The 23,188-nt window shown below is 47.8% G+C and overlaps 1 protein-coding gene across 2 annotated transcripts in view; it reads left to right on the top strand.

The window, feature by feature from the left end:
• The window catches only part of klhl2 (kelch like family member 2), a 134,649-nt gene that overhangs the window by 35,058 nt on the left and 76,403 nt on the right, over positions 1-23,188 (top strand). For both annotated transcript variants that reach the window (XM_033019091.1, XM_033019100.1), the window contains exon 4: positions 2,820-2,941. In XM_033019091.1, coding sequence (XP_032874982.1) covers positions 2,820-2,941 — 122 coding nt within the window. The remainder of the gene's footprint in view (positions 1-2,819; positions 2,942-23,188) is intronic.

The raw sequence follows: 23,188 nt of genomic DNA, 5'->3' as shown, positions 1-23,188 counted from the left end.
CGTGACCTGCGTGGGTTTTCTCCGAGATCTTTGGTTTCCTCCACCATTCCAAAGACGTTCAGGTTTGTCGGTTAATTGGCTTGGTAAGTGTAAAACATGTCCCTGGTGGGTGTAGGATAGTGTTCATGTGCGGGGATCACTGGTCGGCGTGGACCCGGTGTGCCGAAGGGCCTGTTTCCCTGCTGTATCTCTAAAGTAGACGCCAAGGTCATGGTGCAGCTGGTTATGGCTTTGGCTCCACTTTTCTGCCTGATGTAGATAACACTTGTGTTCCTTCGAGGCACGGAACCTCTTGTTCCCAGCATTGAATATATTTAATGATACAACCTCCACAAATCCTGGGCAGAGAATTTCAAAGACTCATGACATTCGGGGAAGACAATGCTATTGCTAATGAGTGAATGTTCGGGGTTTTGTCTCTGTAATTTAAATTGCTGACAAGGCAAAAGACGACTTGAATTTTAGAGATGACGTTTCAGGACGAGACCCTTCTTTAGACTGAGAGTCATAAGGAAAAGGAAACGAGAGATATATCTCCTGCTTCCCTTTCCCCTGACTCTCACTGTGAAGAATGGTCTCGACCCGAAACGTCACCTATTCCTTTTCTCCAGAGATGCTGTCTGACCCGCTAAGTTACTCCAGCTTTTTGTATCTATCTTTGGTTTAAACCAGCATCTGCACTTCCTTCCAACTTGGGCCCCGTTCGGTCATGGCTGACCATGCGTGCTATTCCCTATATGGAGGACGCCTATGCGTGACTTTGTTTAACGTGGGGAGACTGGTGCACAGACAGCCACCACACAGTCCTTGAAATTTTCGAACTCAATGTTGCATTACCTATTGGGACTGCAAATAGTAGTCAAGAATGCAACGAGGCTTTGAGGTCGTATGCAAGCCTTGCTAAAATGAATGCAATATGAAAAATGTGTAACTTTTGCCTCGAGTAAAAATAGAAATGCTGAGTATTTTTTATACAGTAAAAGTTTTGGAAATGCCGATGTCCAGAGAGACTTGAGTATTCATGTGCACAAGTCATTGACAACTAATGTGCAGGTGCAGGAAATAATTAGGAATTTATGTTGAGAATTTATTGTTTGAGAATTTGTGTGCAAGATGTCTAAATACAATTAAATAGAGTCTTGATGAGACCACACCTGGGGTGTCGTAGGCAGTTTAATTCTCTTTATCTAAATGAAAATATACTTTATAGAAAGAATATAGTGAAAGAATAGAGTAGGTTAGACTAGGATGGTAGGTTCAACACACCAGAATACATATATATATAAATACATATATACGTAAAATTATCTTGTAATGCCCCACCCATTCATAGATTGTATTCAAAACGGAGATGAATATGTTTGTGGAATCCAGGGAAATGAAAATAGGGCAGAAAATAGTATTGGGGTAGAGGATAACTGTGGTCTTGTTGTGAGGGCGAATGGGCTTGAACCACATGGGAGTCCCCTGTGTCCAGGTATAAATCAAACAAGTCTAGTTGTACTGTGTAAGATCAGAGAATTAAATGGATTTCAATGCATGGAGCATTGGCACTATTGTGTCAGAACAAACTGCACCTAAATCCTGGTTGAGTTTGTACCCATTAGGTGAGCATTTTAAATATTGCTTACTATTTAAAAAATATAACTACCATGTCATAGCAAAGAAAATGTTTAATTTCAAAATAATGTTATTTTCTGAGATTAAATTGCATGTCTTAAGGGTTAATGTATAGGGAAAAAATGTCTGTCATATTCCTCCTGCACTTTGGTAGGAAGTTTAATGTGCTGTGATATTCGTACTTTTGGACTGTCATTGAATAAGATTTTTTTAAAAAAGACCAAGAAATCGCTTCAGCCTAGTCTTTGTCAATTTCTCATGAAGTGTGTAACCTGGATACGTACCCAATGGTCTTGTTACCGAAGAAATGCACGATGAGATAAATGTGTCACATCCTAATTGATGACAGGAAAAAGTGTGCAAATTACTTTTCGAATTAGTTTGACTGAAGTTGATAAATTGTCCAGCGCGCATGTTCTGATTTGCGTCTCTCTCATCCTCCCTGAAGAATGCAGCAAAGAGAACTTCTCGGCCGCAGATTAAAGTCGATGTGATTTAACAACTTGCACCAGAATGTCCGTGCAGCAGTCTGAAGTCTAGATTCTTTTTTTATCCTCACTAATTTAGTTGCAGAGTCGGTGGATTAATTAACTTGCTGTAAACCAGACATTTTGCTACCTCATTGTTGTAACATCTCGCTGAATAAATATTGTGAAACATCAGTGCACCCATCATGCACCCACACACCTTCATCCTGCCACCTTACTCCCCCTCCCAACACCCCCTCCCCAATGTAGAATGTCACAGAAGAAGGAAATCCTCACAAACTATTGTCAGCAGAATAGACACAAGTGTTGTAAATTCCAATCCTCTTGTTGGAGACAGAAGATAAATGTAACTGCAACCAAATGAGAAGGATATCGGGGAAAGGTGCAGAGTATTTTTCAGTGTAGGAAGGAACTGCAGATGCTGGTTTATACTGAAGGTAGACACAAAACGCTGGAGTAACTCAGCGGGACAGGCAGCATCTCTGGAGAGAAGGAACGGGTAATGTTTCGGGTTGAGACCCCTTCTTCAGTCTGATCCAAAACGTCACCCATTCCTTCTCTCCAGAGATGCTGCCTGTCCCACGGAGTTACTCCAGCATTTTGTGTCTATCTAGAGTTTTTCTAGTTGATCTGGTCTGAAATGCTCGAGCAAAGTTGCTGCGATGGGGTAAAAAAAGTATAAATGATGATGAACCTTTTTTTGTTTTCCAGGTGAAATGAGTGAGAGCAAAGCCAAGAGAGTTCGCATTAAGGAAGTGGACAAATGGACATTGAACATCCTTATTGACTATGTTTACACAGCTGAAATTCAGGTCACAGAAGAGAATGTTCAGGTACTGTCAAATGATAGCAAATGAAAGTAATTAGAGGTCTGTGGACTTGCATGTTTAAAGGGATCTGGAATGGTTGCTGTCTAATGATGGGACTGTGCTAGAACCCGAACATGCCCCATGGTCAATGATGTCAGTGCAAACCATGATACTAATTCAACCTAATCCCACCCAACTACATATGGTATGAATTCCTTTTATTCCCTGCTTGTTTGCATGGGTATCTAAATGCTTCTTAAATATTGCAGTACCTCTCATACACCTACTGTGTAGTAGAGCTAATAGGACGATACCTCCTCCATCCAAGGACCCCAGCTGTACTTTCAGTTGAGGCAGAGGTTCATTTGCACCTTCTCCAACCTCATCTACTGTTTCAGGTGTGGACTCCTGTATATCGGTGAGACCAAGCGCAGACTGGGCGATCGTTTCGCTGAACACCTTCGCTCAGTTCACCGTGGTCTACGTGATCACGTGCCAGTCCCACACTGACCTTTCTGTCCTGGGTCACCTCTACTGTCCGTGTGAGGCCAAATGCAAATTGGAGGAACAGCACCTGATATTTCGCTTGAGCAGCTTACAACCCAGTGGCATGAATATTGATTTCTTTAACTTCAAGTAACCCCTGCATCCCTTCTCTCTCCGTCCCTCCCCTACCCTAGTCACCGTACTAGTTTCACTGTCATCCTGCTGATTTTTACTGCTTATATTACTCGTCATCCTCTTCCCCACAGCCAACAATGGACCATTGTGGGCTCCACCTTTCCTTGATCATCATTGCTGGCTTTGATCTGTCTTTCTTCATATCTTTCATTAATTTGTTCTATGCATCTTTTCATATTTTTTGGGTCCCTCACCCTTGACTCTCAGTCTGAAGAAGGCTCTCGACCCGAAATGTCCCCTATTAATTTTATGGCATTATCAGGGTTTCTTGATATGATGCTTGGTTATATGATTTGGGGTCCCAAGGCGTTCATTGTACATAGTGCTCTTGGCCATTTCTCTGTCACGTGAAGTAAATTCTGTCTTTTGTGATGATGCAGATGTTGAGTAAGCTGTGATTGAATTGAATACCTTTATTGTCATTCAGTCCTTACGGTCTGAACGAAATTTCGTGCCTGCAGTCATACATACAATCATACAATAATAAACAACAATAAACACAAATTAACATCCACCACAGTGAGTCCTCCAAGCACCACCTCACTGTGGTGGAGGCAAAAATCTTAGGGTTACTGTCTCTTCCCTCCTCTTCTCCCTCTGTGCTGAGGCGATTCCCCACAGGGCGATGGTACAAACAGTCCCGCGGCTCACCGAACCCCGCAAACGGGCCGGTTCAAACACCACGGCCCGGGGGTGGTCGAAGCTGCCGCCCTCCAATCCAGCACACGCAGCCGCTGGCCCGCGGCTGAACCCCAGACTCAGGTCATAGCCGCCAGAACGCCGTCCCAGCCACCGGAGCACCGTTCCAGCCCCGAGCCGGATCGCCCTCACGTGAGTACCGTTCTCCCTTGGGCTGGGCCACTCCGACGGGAGCGCCGTTCTCCCTCGGGCTGGGCCACTCCGACGGGAGCGCCATTCTCCCTTGGGCTGGGCCACTCCGACGGGAGCGCCGTTGTCCCTTGGGCTGGGCCACTCCGACGGGAGCGCCGTTGTCCCTTGGGCTGGGCCACTCCGACGGGAGCGCCGTTGTCCCTTGGGCTGGGCCACTCCGACGGGAGCGCCGTTCTCCCTCGGGCTGGGAACCAAAAACGTAACTAGACAAAACGAAAAAAAAAAACACAAAAAAGTAAAAGACAGATGGACTGCAGGCGAGCCGCAGCCGTTCCCAGCGCCGCCACTTCCGGATATTGTCCATCCAACATGTGACATGTCGCAAGTGCTTTAGGCTTTCCTTGTATTGTGTGTAGTTCTGCGACTGAAGGGCTTGAGTGATAGAGAGACTCTTTGGACTGAGTTTTTCCCAATGCAGTACAGGAGGCTGAGGGATGACCAGATTACAGTGTATAAAATCATGATAGATGTAGATAAGGTGTATGGTCACAGTCTATTTCCCGGGGTAGGGAAAAGCTAGGGGGCATTGTTTAAATTGGGAATTGGTGTACCCTTCCATTTGGCCAGATCTAATTAGAAATCCTGTATAATTATAGAGAAGATCTTTTTTTTCCCCCCCATACAGAGAGTGGTGGGTATATACAGTGAGCTGCCAGAGGAAGTAGTTATACAGGTACAATAACACAATTTGAAAATCATTTAGTCAGGTACATGGATAGGAAAGGTTTAGAGGGATATGAGCAAATGGGACCAGCTTGGATGGGGCGGCATGAAGGTGTTGGGCTGAAGGGCCTGTTTCCATGCTGTATGACTCCATAACACACCAGGATACTTTCCCCTGCTGCCGTCCATAACCCTTTGTGGAGATTTTAAGTCTGCAGAAAGGTTTGTAAGATTTTAAGTCTGCGCGTAGTCTTGTACTGCAACTTTGAGAGGCTGACACCTCATCAATTATAAGTACCAGTATGTCTTTCTGTACTCTGCCTTGAAGCAGGATTGCTAATAATAGTGGAATGAGGGATACAAGGTTGTAGAGTACGGAAGCATACATTTCTGCTTCTGATGAGCCCCAGTGCCTCTATTTGGAGCTGCTTGATCTCTCTGACCCTCTTATACTCAGTACAGGAAAGAATTGCAGATGCTGGTTGAAATCAACGGTAGACACAAAATGCTGGAGTAATGGACCTGTCCCACGAGCATGCGACTCCATGCGGCAAGCGCGACCTAACGTGGTCGCTTGAGCCGTACGGCCTCGCGGGGCCGGTCCCACTTCGATCGCCGGAGCCGTACGAAGTTGTGCGGAGCTGGTCCCGACATCGCGCGGGGCTCCGAAAAACTGACCGTGTTAAAAAATCCCACGCAGCAACGGCCTGCCGTCCCGCAGCCGTCTCGACGCAGTACGCAGCATCTTGACGGCGTACGTCACACGCGAATTTTCCGCGGACTTCGCTCGAACTTCACGTCACTCACTCGACCTCCGCGCGGCCCCCGCTTCCGGTTTGGTCGCGTTCGCCGCATGCAGGCGCATGCTGGTGGGACCGGCCCTGTACGGGGATTACTCGACCTCCGCGCGAACCCCGCTTCCGGTTTGGTCGCGCTTGCCGCATGCAGGTCGCATGCTCGTGGGACAGGCCCTTTACTCATCGGGACAAGCAGCATCTCTGGAGAGAAGGAATGGGTGACGTTTCGGGTCGAGACCCTTCAAGGGTCTCGACCCAAAACGTCACCCATTCCTTCTCTCCAGAGATGCTCAGTGTCCCGCTGAGTTACTCCAGCATTTTGTGTCTACCTTATACTTAGTACAATTGTGATGCCTTGTTGCACAGTGGAGGATGTTCCCAGAGTGAAATGGGGGCTTTCTCCACAAAGATTAGGCAATGGTGTCTTCTACCAATGTTGCTATAGAGGGATGCATCTGCCAATGGTCGGTTGGGGCAGACAATGTCAAGAAGATTTATCTATCATATTGACTTACTCGCTCTCTGGTGCAGTGCTTTAGGACTGGCCAGCTCCCCTGTGAATCTGCTCATTCTGGACAAATTGGAGATGCCAGGACACTAAAATGAAGTAAAGGCTTCTGGGCTGCTAGGCCATTTGGTCAATTTAAATGTGCCTTTTGCAGAAATGGGACAAGCTGCAGAATGGTGCCAGCTTGTCTAGAGCCTAGATAAGAGTTGCAGGAAGAGAATGGAACATCTGCAGATTCTGACAATTAGGTATAAATTGCATGGAACGGATTGGGTGAATGCAAACCAGACATACACATTGTAAATATTGTTACTTTGCTAGATGTTGATTGGGTTAAGTGTTGAGCCTTGTCTAGGTTTCTTGAATATCCAGACACATGTTGCATAATTCATCTCTTTTAAGTTGCATCTAGAAACTTCATCAGATACATTGTACAGGGCTGCCAACATTGGGTGAGAGTTGGGAGTGAGAAATTGCGAGAGACCACGCCTGAGGGAGGATAGCGACCGGGGGGGGGGGGGGAGAGGAGGAGGGTATCCCCCTCCCATTGGTACGGAACATTTGCATTTTTCAGCTTGAAATTGTGCAATATGGTGCATACTGTAGCGAATCTTTTAACTTACACTTGAATGCAATATATATGCTTTAAATTGGATTGGAGCGTTTTTTAAAGGGGGGAGGCTGTGTGATCACTGGCCTTGGGAGTATCCGGTGAGGGAGTGGAGCAACCGAGTGGGGAGAGGGTGTGGAAGAAGGGTGTGTCCCCCTCCCAGGGTAGGAACTTTTTGAAATTTGATGTATTAAATTCATGTTTTAGTGCACTGTAGAAGTATGATTTCAATGTTTTTTGTATGAAGTATTTTTAAGAGGTAACTTTTTAAGGGGTAACTGTGTATCCACACAAAGGGTGATGGGTGTATGGAACAAGCTGCCAGAGGAGGTAGTTGAGGCAGGGACCATCCCAACATTTAAGAAAAAGTTAGACTGATACATGGATAGGACAGGTTTGGAGGTATGGACCAAAAGCAGGTGGCGTAGCTGGGACATGTTGGCGGATGTGGGCAAGTTGCACCGAAGGGCCTGTTTCACACTGTATCACTCTATGACTACATTATATCTCCACCATGCATGAATGCTTCAAAATCAAGTGATCGAGTTTTATTGCCATATACTCAAGCATAGAAACATAGAAAATAGGTGCAGGAATAGGCCATCGGCCCTTCGAGCCAGCACTGCCATTCAATATGATCATGGCTATTCATCTAAAATCAGTACCTCTTTCCTGTTATTCCCCCATATCCCTTGATGTCGTTAGCCCCAAGAATTGAATGTAACTCTCTCTTGAAAACATCCAGTGAATTGGCCTGCACTGCCTTCTGTGGCAGAGAATTCCACAGATTCACAACTCTCTGCGTGAAGAAAGTTTGTTCTCATCTCAGTCCTAACTGGCCCCCCCTTTATTCTTAAACTGTGACCCATGGTTCTGAACGCCCCCAACATCGGGAACATTTTTCCTACAGTTACAGTAAGTGTGTCACCGACCTGTAGGGGGTATGGCTGCCTAGCCTGCAGCTGTCTGTTTTTCATTTCTTTTTTCTTATTTTTAGTTAGTTTAGTGTTTTGTTTTTAAGGAGTTCTAGCTTTTTTATGTGTGGGGGAGGGGGGGGGGGGGAAGGGGGAAACTAATTTTCAGGGTCCCTACCTGGTCGGAGATGCAGCTTTTCTCCGGGCTGCACTTTCGACTCGTCCTCGCGGCCTACCAGCGGGCCTGGAGCGGCATTTCCTGAGGGGACCGCCCGGAACCTCGGCATCGGCATCGGCAACGGCGGCATCGGCGGCGGCTGCGGAGCTGCGGGTCCGAGGAGCGAGGGGACCGCCCGGAGCCTCGGCATCGGCGGCGGCGGCACCGGCATCGGCATCGGCGGCGGAACTGCGGGTGTGAGGACGGCGGTGCAGCGCTGGAGCGCCATTGCGGGGCGGGCGGTGCCTTGCCTGGGTCGCCGCGCTGGAACTCCGGTGAGCTGGCACCGGCGTTAAAAACATCGCGGAGCTGCAGGCGGCGGCGCTGAATCTTTACATCGGGAGCCTGGGATCTCGCGACGAGATCGCCAGTTGAGCTCCATTCGGCGCGGCCTTGTCGGCTCCGGAAGCCATGGTCTCGAGTAGGGAGGCAGCCGTTCCAGGGTTCCCATGCCGCTGAGAGGACTCTCCCGACGCCGGAACATCATCATCCGGCGAGGACGGCCTGGAACATCGGGCCTCCGTAGAGGCAACTGTGGAGGCCTCAATAGGCCCGACTATGGGTGTACATTGGGGATGGGACTGGACTTTGTGCCTTCCCCCATAATGGGAACCATTGTGGGGGGATGTTTTTATGTTAAAGCTATTTATTATTGTTATGTTTGTATTCTTTCTTATGTGCTGCATTGGCAAAAGGAATTTCACTACGTCTAGGTGTATGTGACAATAAATCAACCTTTGAACCTTTGAACCTTTAAGTGAAAATCTAGCAGGCAAGCAGGATGCTTTCACCAACCACCCCCATTTGGTCCACTTTCTTCCACTGTATCTATCCAGTGCTTGGTACTTACTTCCAGCAGCCACTGGTTGTCCTCCAGGATGCACCGAGCCGCAGCCTGATCCATGCTGGTCACCTGGGCGAATTCGGCACAGAGACTCTCACGGCAGCGGCACAACGCTTCGACGCCTCCGACGGCCCGGGACTCTTGCACTGAGGCTGCTCCATGGCCGGAGCTGCAGTGAGCGACTCGCCAGCCCGGCAAACACTCTCCAGCCTCGCTCCCCATCCGCATCTGTCCCCGCCGCTGCTTCTGCTTCCAACACCCGCGGCCCAGGCAGTTGATATGAGTTTTGACATTTTCGTTGATCACAGAATTTCTCGCAACAGAGCGAGAGAAATTTGTGATCAGCGTGAGAATTTGGTGAAATGCGTGATTCTCACGCTCAATGTATGGGAGTTGGCAGCCCTGCCTCTCTATCCCCCTCTCCCTCTCCCCACCTCTCTCTCTCCACCTCTCTTTCTCTCCCCCTCCCACCTCATTCTCATCCCTCTCTCTCTCTCCCCTCACTCTCTCCCCCTCTCTTCTGCTCTCTCTCCTCTCAACTCCCCTCTCTCTCCTCTCAACTCCCCTCTCTCTCCCCTCCCCCTCTCTCTCTCTCCCCTCCCCCTCTCTCTCCCCTCCCCCTCTCTCTCTCCCCCTCCCCCTCTATCTACCCCTCCCCCTCTCTCTCTCCCCTCCCCCTCTCTCTCTCCCCTCCCCCTCTCTCTCTCCCCCTCCCATGTCTCTCTCTCTCCCCTTCCCTCTCTCTTCTCTCTCCCCCCCCATCTCTCTCTCCCTCTCTCTCTCTCCCCCTCCCCTCTCTCCCTCTCTCTCTCTTCCCCCTCTCCCTCCCACCTTACTCTCCCCCTCTCTCTCGTCCCCCTCTCCCCTCTATCTCTCTCCCCCTCCCCTCTCTTCCCCTAACCTCTCTCCTCTCTCTCTCTCCCCTCTCCTCTTTCTCTCGCTCTCTCTCCCTCCTCTCACCTTCTCCTCTCTCTCTCTCTCTCTCTCTCTCTCTCTCTCTCTCTCTCTCGCCCTCCCTCCCTCCCTCCCTCCCTCCCTCCCTCCCTCCCTCCCTCCCTCCTCCTCCACCCTCCCTCCCCTCCCACCCCTCCCCCCTCCCCCCCCTCCCCCCCTCTCCCCCCCCTCTCTCCCCCCCTCTCCCCCCCTCTCCCCCCCTCTTTCCCCCCCTCGTCCCCCCCTCCACCCTCCCCCCCTCTCCCCCCCCTCTCCCCCCCTCTCCCCCCCTCTCCCCCCCTCTCCCCCCTCTCCCCCCGCTCTCCCCCCCCTCTCCCCCCTCTCCCCCCCTCTCCCCCCTCTCCCCCTTCTCCCCCTCTCCCCCCTCATCCCCCCTCTCCCCCCTCTCCCCCCCTCTCCCCCTCTCTACTCACCCCTCTCTCTCCCCCTCTCTCGTCTCCCCCTCTCTCTCCCCCTCCCTCTCACCCCTCCCCCTCCCCCTCCCTCTCCCCCTCACCCTCCCCCTCCCCCATCCCCCTCCCCCTCCCCCTCCCCCTCCCCCTCCCCCTCCCCCCCCTCCCCTCCCTCCCCTCCCCCTCCCCTCCCTCCCCCTCTCCCTCCCCCTCTCCCTCTCCCTCCCTCCTCCCTCCTCCCGAAAATTGGCAGGCAGTGTGAAGAAAGATTCTGACCCGAAACGTCACCTATCCCTTTTTCTCCAGTGATGATGCCAGTCCCGCTAAGTGACTCCAGCACTTTGTGTCTATCTTTCATGATGGTCCTTGCCCATGTTTGACCTGATGCCATGAAACTTTCAGGTGATGTGGGTTCTAAATTGAAGATGTGAAGGGTTACTCCCTTCTGCCCTTTTAACCCTATGCCACCAAATTCAATGGGTCTGTTCTGCTGGTGGGAAAGAATGTTCATAAGTGATCGGAGCAGAATTAGGCCATTCGACCCATCCAGACCTCTCTGTCATTCAATCATGGCTGATCTATCTTTCCCTCCTAACTCCATTCTCCTGCCTTCTCCCCATAACCCTTGACACCTGTACTAATCGCGAATCTATCTATCTATCTCTACCGTAAAAATATCCAATTACTTTGACGCCACAGCCTTCTGTGGCAATGAATTCCACAGATTCACCACCAGTGATTATGATGGAGATGTCTGGGAAGTTGCCTTGTTTGTACAATCTTAGAGCAGACTGATGTAAAGCCATTTTGGGGGCTAATTTGTGGGATGGCTATCAATTTGTATCACTGCCCCAGACATTTTTGAGGATGACTTCACAAGGTCAACTTGGCTAGGAGCTAGCTTTGCCTTGTCCGAACATAGTGCCCAAGTCATTTGCAAGTGGTGCTTTGAGATTTATTGTTTTGGTTTTTGAATGTTATGGTGTTAGTACAAATGAGTGGCTCTGAGGAGAATTAAGAGTCAAACACATGGTGGCTCACCGCCATCTTTCCAAAGGAAATTAGTTTAGTTTATTGTCACGTGTACCGGTGTGCAGTGAAAAGCTTTTGTTGCGTGCCAACCAGTCAGCAGGAAAACAATACATGATTACAATCGAGCCATTCACAGTGTACAGATACATGAGAAGGGAATAACTTTTAGTGTAAGGTAAAGCCAGTAAAGTCCGATCAAAGATAGTCCAAGGGTCTCCAATGAGGTAGATCATGGTTCAGCACTGCTTTCTAGTCATGGTAGGATGGTTTAGTTGCATGATAACAGCTGGGAAGAAACCTCCTGAATCTGGAGGTGTGCGTTTTCACTTCTATGCCTTTTGCCTGAAGGAAGAGGGAGTGGCCAGGGTGTGACTGGTCCTTGATTATGCTGCTGGCCTTACCGAGGCAGCGCGAGGTATAAATGGAGGTTGGTTGGTGTGATAAAATGTTTTCTGTGGCGCATCTGTAGAAGTTGTTGTTGGGGACATGCCAAGCTTCCAGAGCCTTCTAAAGAAGCAGAAGCTTTGGTGTGCTTTGTTGATCGTTGCTTCAATATGGGTGGTCCAGGCAAAGTTGTTGGTGGTGAAATTTACTCCGAAGAAGTTGAACTTTTCAACCGTCTGTACTTTGGCGCCATAAATGCAAACTGGGGTATGTGTACCGATCGCTTCACTTCCATCACTATCTCCGTTGTATACTGACATTGAGAGAAAGAATGTTGTCTCAACACCAGGACACAAGGTTCTCAATCTCCTTCCTGTACCCTTAAATTTGATAAGGCCAATTAATGTTGGCCTAACCAGCACCACCCAGGTGTCAAGGGGTGACCAAATGAAGATCCTGCGTGAATGTCGCTAGACCCCATGTGGCTGCAACTGAGGCACTCTGTCTCGCTAGGGGAAGCAAAGCAATCTGCACTGGGTATTCACTTCTCTGTTAACATGCATGTTATAAATTTGGAGGTGGACAAAAATGCTGGAGAAACTCAGGGCGTGAGGCAGCATCTATGGGGCGAAGGAATAGGTGACGTTTCGTGTCGAGACCCTTCTTCAGACCGATTGTTGGGGTGAGTGGAGGAGGGGGGGGGGGGCGGGAAGAAGAAATGAAGAGGCGGAGACAGTGGGCTGTGGGAGAGCTGGGAGGGGAAGGAGGGAGAAAGCAAGGACTACCTGGAATTTGACCTCCAATTTCAGGTAGTCCTCGCTTTCTCCCTATTTCCTTCGCTCCATAGATGTTGCCTCACCCGCTGAGTATCTCAGCATTTTTGTCTACCTTTGATTTTTCCAGCATCTGCTGTTATACATTTGGCATAGGATTGGAGTCATGCTCATAAGTGATAGGAGTAGAATTAGGCCATTCGGCACATCAAGTCTACTCCGCCATTCAATCATGGCTGATCTATTTCTCCCCCCCCCCCCCAACCCCCTATTTCCTGCCTTCTCCCTATAACCCCTGATACCCCCTGAGTCCCTATTTGTTTTAATTATTTTTTTAGTTTAAATTTAATTTTCTATTCTATTTATGTACAGGTGCACAACCTTTTATCCGAAGATCCAAATAACGAAAACCTCCGAATAGCGGCCATTTTTTCGGTCCTTGAAGAAAGGTCCTTGAAAACGTTCACCGAGGGCGGCCCGCAGAGGTGACAGCGGAACCTCCGGTCGGTCCTCAAAGAAAGGGGAACTAAATCCCCATTCATAAAAGAGAAGGTGAGGGTATATTGCGCGGGAAGGTTAATCATTGACAATATGCTGCTGCCTGCCCGCTGAGTTAAAAAGTTCCCACGGTAGACTCACGATACACTGTGTATCGTGAGTCTACCGTGGGAACTTTTTAACTCAGCAGGCAGGCAGCAGCACATTGTCAATTATTAACCTTCCCGCGCAATATACCCTCACCTTCTCTTTTATGAATGGGGATTTAGTTCCCCTTTCTTCGAGGACCGACCGGAGGTTCCGCTGTCACCTCTGCGGGCCGCCCTCGGTGAACGTTTTCAAGCGCAAGCACGGAGATCCCAGAGACCCACAGCCAACAGCAGCCCAGCCCAGCCCCGCTCCAACTACAGAGGAAAACTGCAAACTGGCCGGAGACGTCAGGACCACCAGAAGCCGTTCCCCGAGCTGCGCCCCCTCATCGGGACACCGACCCCCAGGCCCACTGCAAGCACGGAGATCCCAGAGACCCACAGCCAGCAGCAGCCCAGCCCCGTTCCAACCAAAGATCTTTGGTTCCAACTACAGAGGAACCTGGGTTGCGGATGACGGGGCGCAGCTCGGGGCGTCGTAGGGGCCCATCGGGGAGCGGGTTCCTGTTGGTCCTGACGTCTCCGGCCACCTGCCATCCTCCGGGAACTGTACCGCCCTTGCAGGAGAGTGGGGTTGTTTGCAGTTGCAGAGGGAGGGGGCAAGGGCGGTACAGTTCCCAGTCTCAGATCCAGTCCAGGGGGGTGGCCGGAGACGTCAGGACCAACGGGACACCGACCCCCAGGCCCACTGCAAGCACGGAGATCCCAGACACCCACAGCCAGCAGCAACTCCAGCCCAGCCCCGCTCCAATTCCAGAGGAACACGTAGGGGCAGAAGCTGATGGTGTGCAAGGTACGTCTTGTTCTTGGGGTTGCGGATGAGGGGGCGCAGCTCGGGCTGTGGGCAAACTGCCACATGTCGCCGTAGCGGCCCATCGGGGAGCGGATTCCTCTGGAGTTGGAGGGGGAGGGGGGTATTGTGCTGTTTGATCGCCGCCTGCTATCCCAGGGACAGGGAGACACAGCGGCTTTTTAGACTGGTGGGCAATCACTTCCAAAGTTCTGCTCACACAGTCAGTACACCTCTCCTACACTGCATTTCATACAAACATTTATTCTGCAAGAAAAAACTACATTGAAGACACAAACTCGCGACCGAGTAACTGCCAGGATCGAGGCGCAAACTCGCGACCTAAGGGCATGTAGCCCCGCTAGGGTGACATGAGTGCGAGAGGTGATTCAATGCTGCGGTCACATTTACAAATTCAGGAATTCATTCAACACACTGCATTTCATACAGACATTTATTCTGCAAGAAAAAACGACATTGAAGACTCAAACTCGCGACCGAGTAACTGCCGGGATCAAGGCGCAAACTCGCGACCCTGCGGATATGTGCCGAGCACTCTACCACTGAGCCAGCCATTAAAATCTACGCTAAAAAAATTCCATTCCGAAGACCGACAAATTCTGAATTACGAAAAGTGTCTGGTCCCAAGGCTTTCGGATAAAAGGTTGTGCACCTGTATAGCAATTGTAACAGATTTAGGAATTAATTGTCTGTTAATGAGCTGTTGAATCTCTCCATGAAAAATGTTACTTCTTCCCTTGGAAGGTCAAACACTGAATTCCGATCGAATTGGGAAATATTATGTTATGTAATTGAATATTTATGAATATATAAATGAATATTTAGGGACGGGAGTGCTGGTGCAAGATTCCCAAAAAAGTCAAGCTGCAAGTCGAATCGGTAGTAAAGAAAGCAAACTCAATGCTAGCATTTATTTCAAGAGGGCTTGTTTACAAAAACAGGGATGTAATGTTGAGGCTCTATAAGGCTCTGGTTAGGCTGCATTTGGAATATTGTGAGCAATTTTGGGCACCATATCTGAGGAAGGATGTGCTGGCTCTGGAGAGGGTCCAGAGGAGGTTTACAAGAATGATTCAGGAATGAGTGGGTTAACCTATGATGAGCGTTTGTTGGCACTCATTGAAACAAACAGAATAGTGAAAGGCTTGGATGGAGTGGGTGTGGGGAGGATGTTTCCACTGGAGGGAGAGTCTAGAACTAAAGTTCATAGCCTCAGAATTAAGAAGTGCCACAGAAGGCTGTAGAGGCCAAGTCAGTGGATATTTTTAAGATTCTTGATCAGTATAGATTTCAGCAGTTATGGGAAGAAGGCATGAGAATGGGGTTAGGAGGGAGAGGGAGATCAGCCATGATTGAATGGCGGAGTAGACTTGATGGTCCGAATGGCCTAAATCTTCTCCTTATGTCCTAATATTCCCTTTCGTTTAGTGCCAATGGGCTCAGCAGCTTTTCATTTGTGAGCTAGTTTAGATGACCGTACGCTGATCTCAGTTCCTCTATCAATCTTGTGTGGATTCCAGGTATATGTACATCCTATGGACATAGTCAAAATGGTCGAATTTTCTCTGCTTGAGAACCCCCCCTGTGATTGTCAATTGCTTCAGCATAAACTGAGATTGTAATGGGAATCCCTTAGTTGGTCAGCATTTCCGAGTGTTACTTTTATCCAATTGTTGTATGGTGTATATGAAAAGCACATTGATGTCTAACGACTTATTTTGTTCAAGTTCAAGTGAGTTTATTGTCATGTGTCCCTGTATAGGACAATGAAATTCTTGCCTTGCTTAAGCACACAGAAAATAGTAGGCATTTACTACAAAACAGATAAATGTGTCCATATACCATGATATAAATATATACACACATGAATAAATAAACTGGTAGTGCAAATAACAGAAAGTGGTTGCTAATAATCAGAGTTTTGTCCGAGCCAGGTTTAATAGCCTGATGGCTGAGGGGAAGTAGCTATTCCTGAACCTGGTTGTTGCAGTCTTCAGGCTCCTGTACCTTCTACCTGAAGGTAGCAGGGAGATGAGTGTGTGGCCAGGATGGTGTGAGTCTTTGATGATACTGCCAGCCTTTTTGAGGCAGCGACTGCGATAAATCCCCTCGATGGAAGGAAGGTCAGAGCCGATGATGGACTGGGCAGTGTTTACTACTTTTTGTAGTCTTTTCCTCTCCAGGGCGCTCAAATTGCCAAACCAAGCCACGATGCAACCGGTCAGCATGCTCTCGACTGTGCACCTGTAGAAGTTAGAGAGAGTCTTCCTTGACAATCCGACTCTCCGTAATCTTCTCAGGAAGTAGAGGTCTCTATTGATTTTCAAAGTAGTTGTAAGCATATGATTTACCATTTTGTCTGTGTTGCTGGCAGTGAAGAGAACATTGTAGCGTGTTACTTTTTTCATGCCTGGGTCATCAATGGTGAAGAAGAATGCACCATTCTTTGCAGGTTTTATTTAGGTGGGTGCGCGGGGGGAATCCAATTCTTTCCCTGTGGCTTTGTTCGTTAGTAAATCTGTGAGTATAACCGGAACGCAGTTGGGGGTAAGGATTTGTATAATGGACGGGGAGGAAATGCAAAAAGTACATGAAGAAAAGAACACCTGTCCTTTTGGATTTGAGATTAAAGGATGCATAACAATGAGACCAGCGTACTGCAGATGTGTATTGAGAGGAAAACAAGAGTTTGAATGTGGTGGTTGCCTTGCCGTTTGGCAAAAGGATCTGTGTCACTGTGTTCTGCCAAGTTGCTGATAAACACAGTCCCAGAGAGGCTTTGAGCCTTTCCGCTGACTTGAAATCACCACAAAAGGTTGTGAATGGCCATGTAGAAGAAACATCACGTGACTTTGTTTTCTCTCCACAAATGTCTTGTCACCTGCATTTTCGATTTTTCTCCTCAGCAACTGTTGTAAATCGGAATTTTAAATGTTGCTTTCCTAATGAACCAAGTGTGCCTGCCTTTTAATAAAGTCTCGACCCGAAACGTTACATACTCCTTTTCTCCATAGAGTTTCTCCAGCATTTTTTTTGTCTACTTTAGATTTTTTCAGCATCTGCAATTCCTTCTTAAACATTTAATACAAACTAAGTATCTTTGTAGGTAGACACAAAGTGCTGGAGTAATTCAACGGACAGGCAGCATCTCTGGAGAGAAGGAACGGGTGACGTTTCGGGTCGAGACCAGGTCTGAAGAAGGGTCTTGACCCGAAACGTCACCCATTCCTTCTCTCCAGAGATGCTGAGTTACTTCAGCATTTTGTGTCTTCCTTCGATTTAAACCAGCATCTGCAGTTCATTCCTACACACAAAGTATCTTGGTAGTGTAGCTTCTGACAGCTGGTACAGTACTTCGTTGTTCTAAAGATCCAATTCTAGCACTGTATATCGAGGTTACTAATCATTAGTCGGTCAAATCAGATCTTTCGTATAAAGAGTATTTAATTTCAGATGAATGAATATTGAAATACCAAGGTTAATGTTCCATGTATTGCTACTATTTTTTAAAAACAAATTTTTGGTTAATGTTATGAATGAAAAATACCAATGGGATTTATCCCAGGTTATTGACAGCGGCTGGAGAGCATTTTACGGTAACGTCTAGTTTAGAGATACAGCGCGGAAACAGGCCCTTCGGCCCGTCAAGTCCACACCGATGAGCGATCCCCGCATATTAACGCTATCCAACACACGTTAGGGACAATTTACACATATACCAAACCAATTAATCTACAAACCTGTACGTCTTTGGAGTGTGGGAGGAAACCTAAAATCTCGGAGAAAACTCACGTGATCACGGGGAGAATGTACAAACTCTGTACAGACAGCATCCGTAGTTGGGATCGAACCCGGGTGTCCGACGCTGCAAGCGCTGTAAAGCAGCAACTCCACCGCCGCGCCACAGTGCCGCCCGCATGCAGTTTTGTTCTTATTTAAGAAAGGATATGCCAATTTTAGAGATGACATTATGACAGCCACGAGATCGATTCCTTAAATGCAGGAGTTGTCTTATGAGGAAAGGTTAAGCAGAATGGACTTTCCTCTGTGGAGTTTAGAAGAATTAGAATGGATTTTTATTGAAACAAAAGATATTGGGGAACTTGCTGGTGGATGTTTTGCCTATTTCAATGCAAGGGATTGACTATTTAATACTAAGGTGTTGATGGGTAGCTTTGAAGATTGAATTCTCAAACCCAGACAAGTTTGGATAGTGCAACGTTAAAAATATTCAAACCTGTGATAGATTCTGGTTGACAGGGCAAATGAAAACTACAGGGGATCAGAGACAAAAATGAAGTCAAAGATCAGGTCACCAATTATCTTGTTGAATAGCACAGCTGGTTCAAGGACTCATTTGGCCAACACGTGCTACTTCTATTTCTGACCGTTTGATAAACTTAATTGTTTTTGCCTGTGCACCTGCTGAGTGGAGGTTGGTGGTTACACTTCCCGGTAGATTAGTTTCCAGATAAGGACTTAAGGTCATGTGAAAGGAGCAGAATTAGGCCATTCGGCCCATCAAGTCTACTCCTCCATTCAATCATGGCTGATCTATCTCTCCCTCCTAACCCCATTTTTCTGCCTTCTCCCCATACCCTCTGACGCCTGTACTAATCAAGAATCTATCTATCACTGTCTTAAAAATATCCACAGACTTGGTCTCCACAGCCTTCTGTGGCAAAGAATTCACAGATTCACCACCCTTGGACTAAAGAAATTCCTCCACATCTCCTTCCTAAAGGAACGCCCTTTATTTCTGAGGCTGTGGCCTCTGGTCCCAGACTCTCCCACCAGTGGAAACATCTTCTTGGCGCAATGGGCTAAGTGTTCGGCTGGCAACCGGAAGGTAGCCGGTTCGAATCCCGCTTGGAGTGCATACTGTCGTTGTGTCCTTGGGCAAGACACTTCACCCACCTTTGCCTGTGTGTGAATGTGTGTGAGTGATTGGTGGTGGTCGGAGGGGCCGTAGGCGCAGATTGGCAGCCACGCTTCCGTCAGTCTGCCCCAGGGCAGCTGTGGCTACAGAAGTAGCTTACCACCACCGAGTGTGACTGAGGAGTGAATGAATAATGCGATGTAAAGCGCCTTGAGTATTAGAAAGGCGCTATATAAATCCCATCCATTATTATTATCCACTCTATCCAAGCCTTTCACTATTTGGTAAGTTTCAATGAGGTACCCCCTCATCCTTCTAAACTCCAGCGAGTACAGGCCCAGTGCCGTCAAACGCTCATCATATGTTAATCTACTGATTCCTGGGATCATTCTCGTAAACTTCCTGTGGACCCTCTCCAGAGCCAGCACATCCTTCCTCAGATATGGTGCCCAAAATTGCTCACACTTCTCCAAATATGGCCTGATCAGCACCTTATAGAGCCTCAGCATTACATCCCTGTTTTTGTATTCTAGCATTTATTTAATATGCATTGGAGCTGACCTCTTCCAGAGCAGTGGAAGGAAAACTCTGTTCATCCTTGTGCTACCTGAGCTGCAAGCAAGTGTGAAATCACAATGAGTTCATCATAGTTTGTCCTATATCAGATCTGTACTGTCAGTAACCCACCACCTTTCATTGAAAAGCAAGGAACTGTGGATGCTGGAAATCTGGAATAAAAACGGAAAATGCTTGAAATACTCACCAGGCCTAGCAGTGCATATGTGAAAGGATGAGCTTTGAATTTCTGCTGACAGATCATGAACCTGAAACATGAATGTTTGCATCTCTCTCCACAGAAACAGACTGGCTGATTATCTCTCGCATTGTCAGTCTTAATTCACTCCTCTCACTATTTGAACGATTTGCTTATTGCACTTTTGAAACTATGTGCTAATGTAAACGTAATTTTCATGAAGGGGTCCAGGTGAGGTTTACAAGAATGATCCCTGAAATTGTTAGCTTCACATACGAGTGTTTGTCGGCATTGGGGCTGTGCTCGCTGGAGTTTAGAATGATGAGGAGGGACCTTGTTGAAACTTACCTAATAGTGAAAGGCCTGGATAGTTTGGGTGTGAAGAGGATATTTCCATTGGTGGGAGAGTTCAGGGCCAGAGGCCAACGCCTCAGAATAAAAGGTTGTACCTTTAGAGAGGAGATGAGGAGGCATTTCTTTAGCCAGAGTGTCGTGAATCTATGGAATTCATTGCCACAGAAGGCTGTGGAGGCCAAGGTAATGGATATTTTAAGGCGGAGATTGATAGACTCTTGATTAGTACAGGCATCGGGAGTTATGGGGATAAGGCAGGGGAATGGGGTTGAGAGGGAAAGATGGATCAGCCATGGATGAATCTCTCTGTACATCTCTTTGAAGCAGCAGTTTAAGGATCTTGATAAAAAGACAATGGAAGAATTTGCCAGAATGGAAAAAGATTATAATAAGAAATTTGAGAAGATGTTTGAGGATATGAAAAAGTCTGATAAGTTGATGGAAGATATGGAGACTGTAATGAATGAGATGGCTCAGGAAATAACGAGTCTAAAAAAAGAACAAGAATCTGATCAGGAGCAACTGATTAAAATGACTGATAAATGTCAGGACTTGGAAGCGAGGTCAAGAAGGCAGAATTTAAGAATTGTTGGAGTACAGGAGGGACGAGAGCGTGGAACTCAAACACGTGATTTCGTTACCGACTTACTTAAAGAATGTTTTAATCTGCCGGAAAACCCGAGGATAGATGTGGCTCATCGGGTAGGACGTTTCCAAAGAGGACCAAATGCTCCACCAAGACAGATAATAGTGAAATTTCTCGACATCTCCACACTGTAAAATATATTGACGATGATTCCTCACGGTGTGAATCTTACATTCTCCGGGGACAATATCAGATTTTTCAGGGATTATCCCTGTGAAATTGCCGAAAAAGTGGTCTTGTTTAAAAAGACAAGGAGTTCCCGCATTCTGGGAAATAGGCACGCCCTCAATATGGTTGCCGAGAATTTTTTAACATGTTGAAAAATTAGCGCTGACTAGAATGAAGCCGCCATGGAGAGTAGTGAGAATTCTCGAGCCGTAGGTGGGTCGCCAGGAAGTCCTAGTGGGTTGCCAGGAGGTCGAAGGTTCTCGGAGGTTGTAGCCGGTGCTGACCGGTGTGTTTCATTGGCTCATTGGGGGAAAAAAAGGTAAGCAGTGGTTTTCAGAACCAAGGATAACCGACCGGTAATGCTCATTATCCGGCGAGCTGTGTATCACTGGCTTCTTAAAAATAGTCTCCACTCCTTCTTCCCCCCCCCCCCCCCCTCCTTTAAAGGACTTACTGTACACTGTGTTTTAGCCGTCTTTTTACACCGCCAACCTTCCTGTTCATCGCTGTGTGTGTCTATTTCACCTTGGCTTTGCACCGTGAATTTTTTAGACAGCGCTTCCACCGCTTGCTCTGCCCCACCGCCTGCATAACGGGCAGGTGAAGGAAGCAATGTGTATGTGCGTTCCACTCTGACAGTCACCATTCCTGTTGCCGGTTTTTCAGGCGACTGCCGGCAACTTGACAGTCGCCTGGCAGTCCGCTGAAAAATCGCCTAAGTGGGACATGCCCATAAGTCACACCACCTGCAGAATTTAGTTTTTTTTAAATTGGCCTGTTGTGACTTGGAAACATGCCACCATGACATGACTGTTCTTATATTTGGGACTTTATTCTTTGTTTCTTCTCCCTTGATTGGAGTTGCAGGAATTATTGTACTGTCACAAGTTCTAGCCGGACTACTTGATAAAAAATACATCTCTTGATGCTCCTGAACACGTCACCAGTGATGTAACCTGGGGTAATTGGGTGTTTCGGGTCTTTCAACATCAGACACCCTCACCCAGGCGACCCAGCCGTAGTTGATCAGACCACGACTTGTGTTCAGGTGGCATGTGCACCTCCCCATGGACCTCCTCTCCTGATCCAGAGCCATCTCGAGGCCTTCTCCGCTGCCTCTGTGGCGTTCTTGATGGCTCTTCTCCTCTCCATTCCGTTGATGCCCAGTGCACTCAAGGCTTTGTAGTGCGATTGCCCTGCAAAACCTCTGCAGCCAACCGCGATGGGCATACACATTGCCTTCTAGCCCTGCTTACGGCAGTCTATGACCAGCTCTTCATACATGGTCATCTTCCTCTCGTGGGCCTCTTCCAGACGGTCCTCCCACGGCACTGTCAGTTCCAACAAGACAATGTTTTTGGTTGCCTCTGAGACCAGGAGGATGTCTGGCCTCCGGGTGGTGGTGGCAATGTGCTGTGGGAACTTCAGCTGTTTCACCAGGTCTACAGAAAGCTGCCGGCCCTGCGCAGTTGCCAGGATTCCTGACGGATTCCTGGCTGCTGTGGTTCTTGGCAGCTGCACTCCGGCCTTCACGAAGGTGATCATCTGGGTGGTGGGGCCGTGCTCGCCTGCAGCTGCTGATCCCCATGCTGATGGCTTCTGCAATGGGTTTAAGAACCTGGATTTGTTACCAGTAGCGTCTAAGAATTGCATTTATGTTTGTTGTACATAGAACATTGGACAGTGCAACACAAGAACAGGCCCTTCCACCCATAATGTTCATGATGCCAGGATACACTCATCTTCTCTTGCTGAATGTGAAGTATAATGCTTAACCATTGTACTACTTGTAACGGTGAGCCATAGTGATGCAAATATAAAATGTCATTTGATGAGTGTTCCTTGTTTCTTGCTTTGCTATTGAATTGCTTTTAGACAGCCCCTTGGAATCGAGCCTGACTGGTGTCCTGTCTGGTTCTGAGAGTGCCAAGATGACTGATGAAGGTGATATGAGGACGCTACTCGGGAGGGGCATATGGTGAGGTGGTGTCCTTTCCACCATAAATACACAACAGCTGTGTGCTTGTGATGCATCGACCCGTGAATCTCAACGTATTCCGAGTGCTTTTCCTCCACTTTAAACAGTCATGCAGCAAATAATTAGTTGGGATGCTAATTGTTTTTCATAGCGATTTTGAGCATAGTTGAATCTTTTAGACTGTCCTTTTTGAAGTCTGAAGAAGGGTCTCGACCCAAAATGTCATCTATTCCTTTTCTCTAAAGATCTGACCCACTGAGTCACTCCAGCTTTTTGTTATCTTCTGAATCTTTTTCTCTCTGCCTGGTAATCACTTATAGTTATAAAGCTTAGAATAGCTTTCCTGTTTGATGAGTTTGGTATTTGCCTGCCAA

Source organism: Amblyraja radiata, chromosome 1 (assembly GCF_010909765.2).
Source record: "Amblyraja radiata isolate CabotCenter1 chromosome 1, sAmbRad1.1.pri, whole genome shotgun sequence".
Taxonomy (NCBI): domain Eukaryota; kingdom Metazoa; phylum Chordata; class Chondrichthyes; order Rajiformes; family Rajidae; genus Amblyraja; species Amblyraja radiata.
This window is presented reverse-complemented; position numbering and strand designations above follow the sequence as displayed.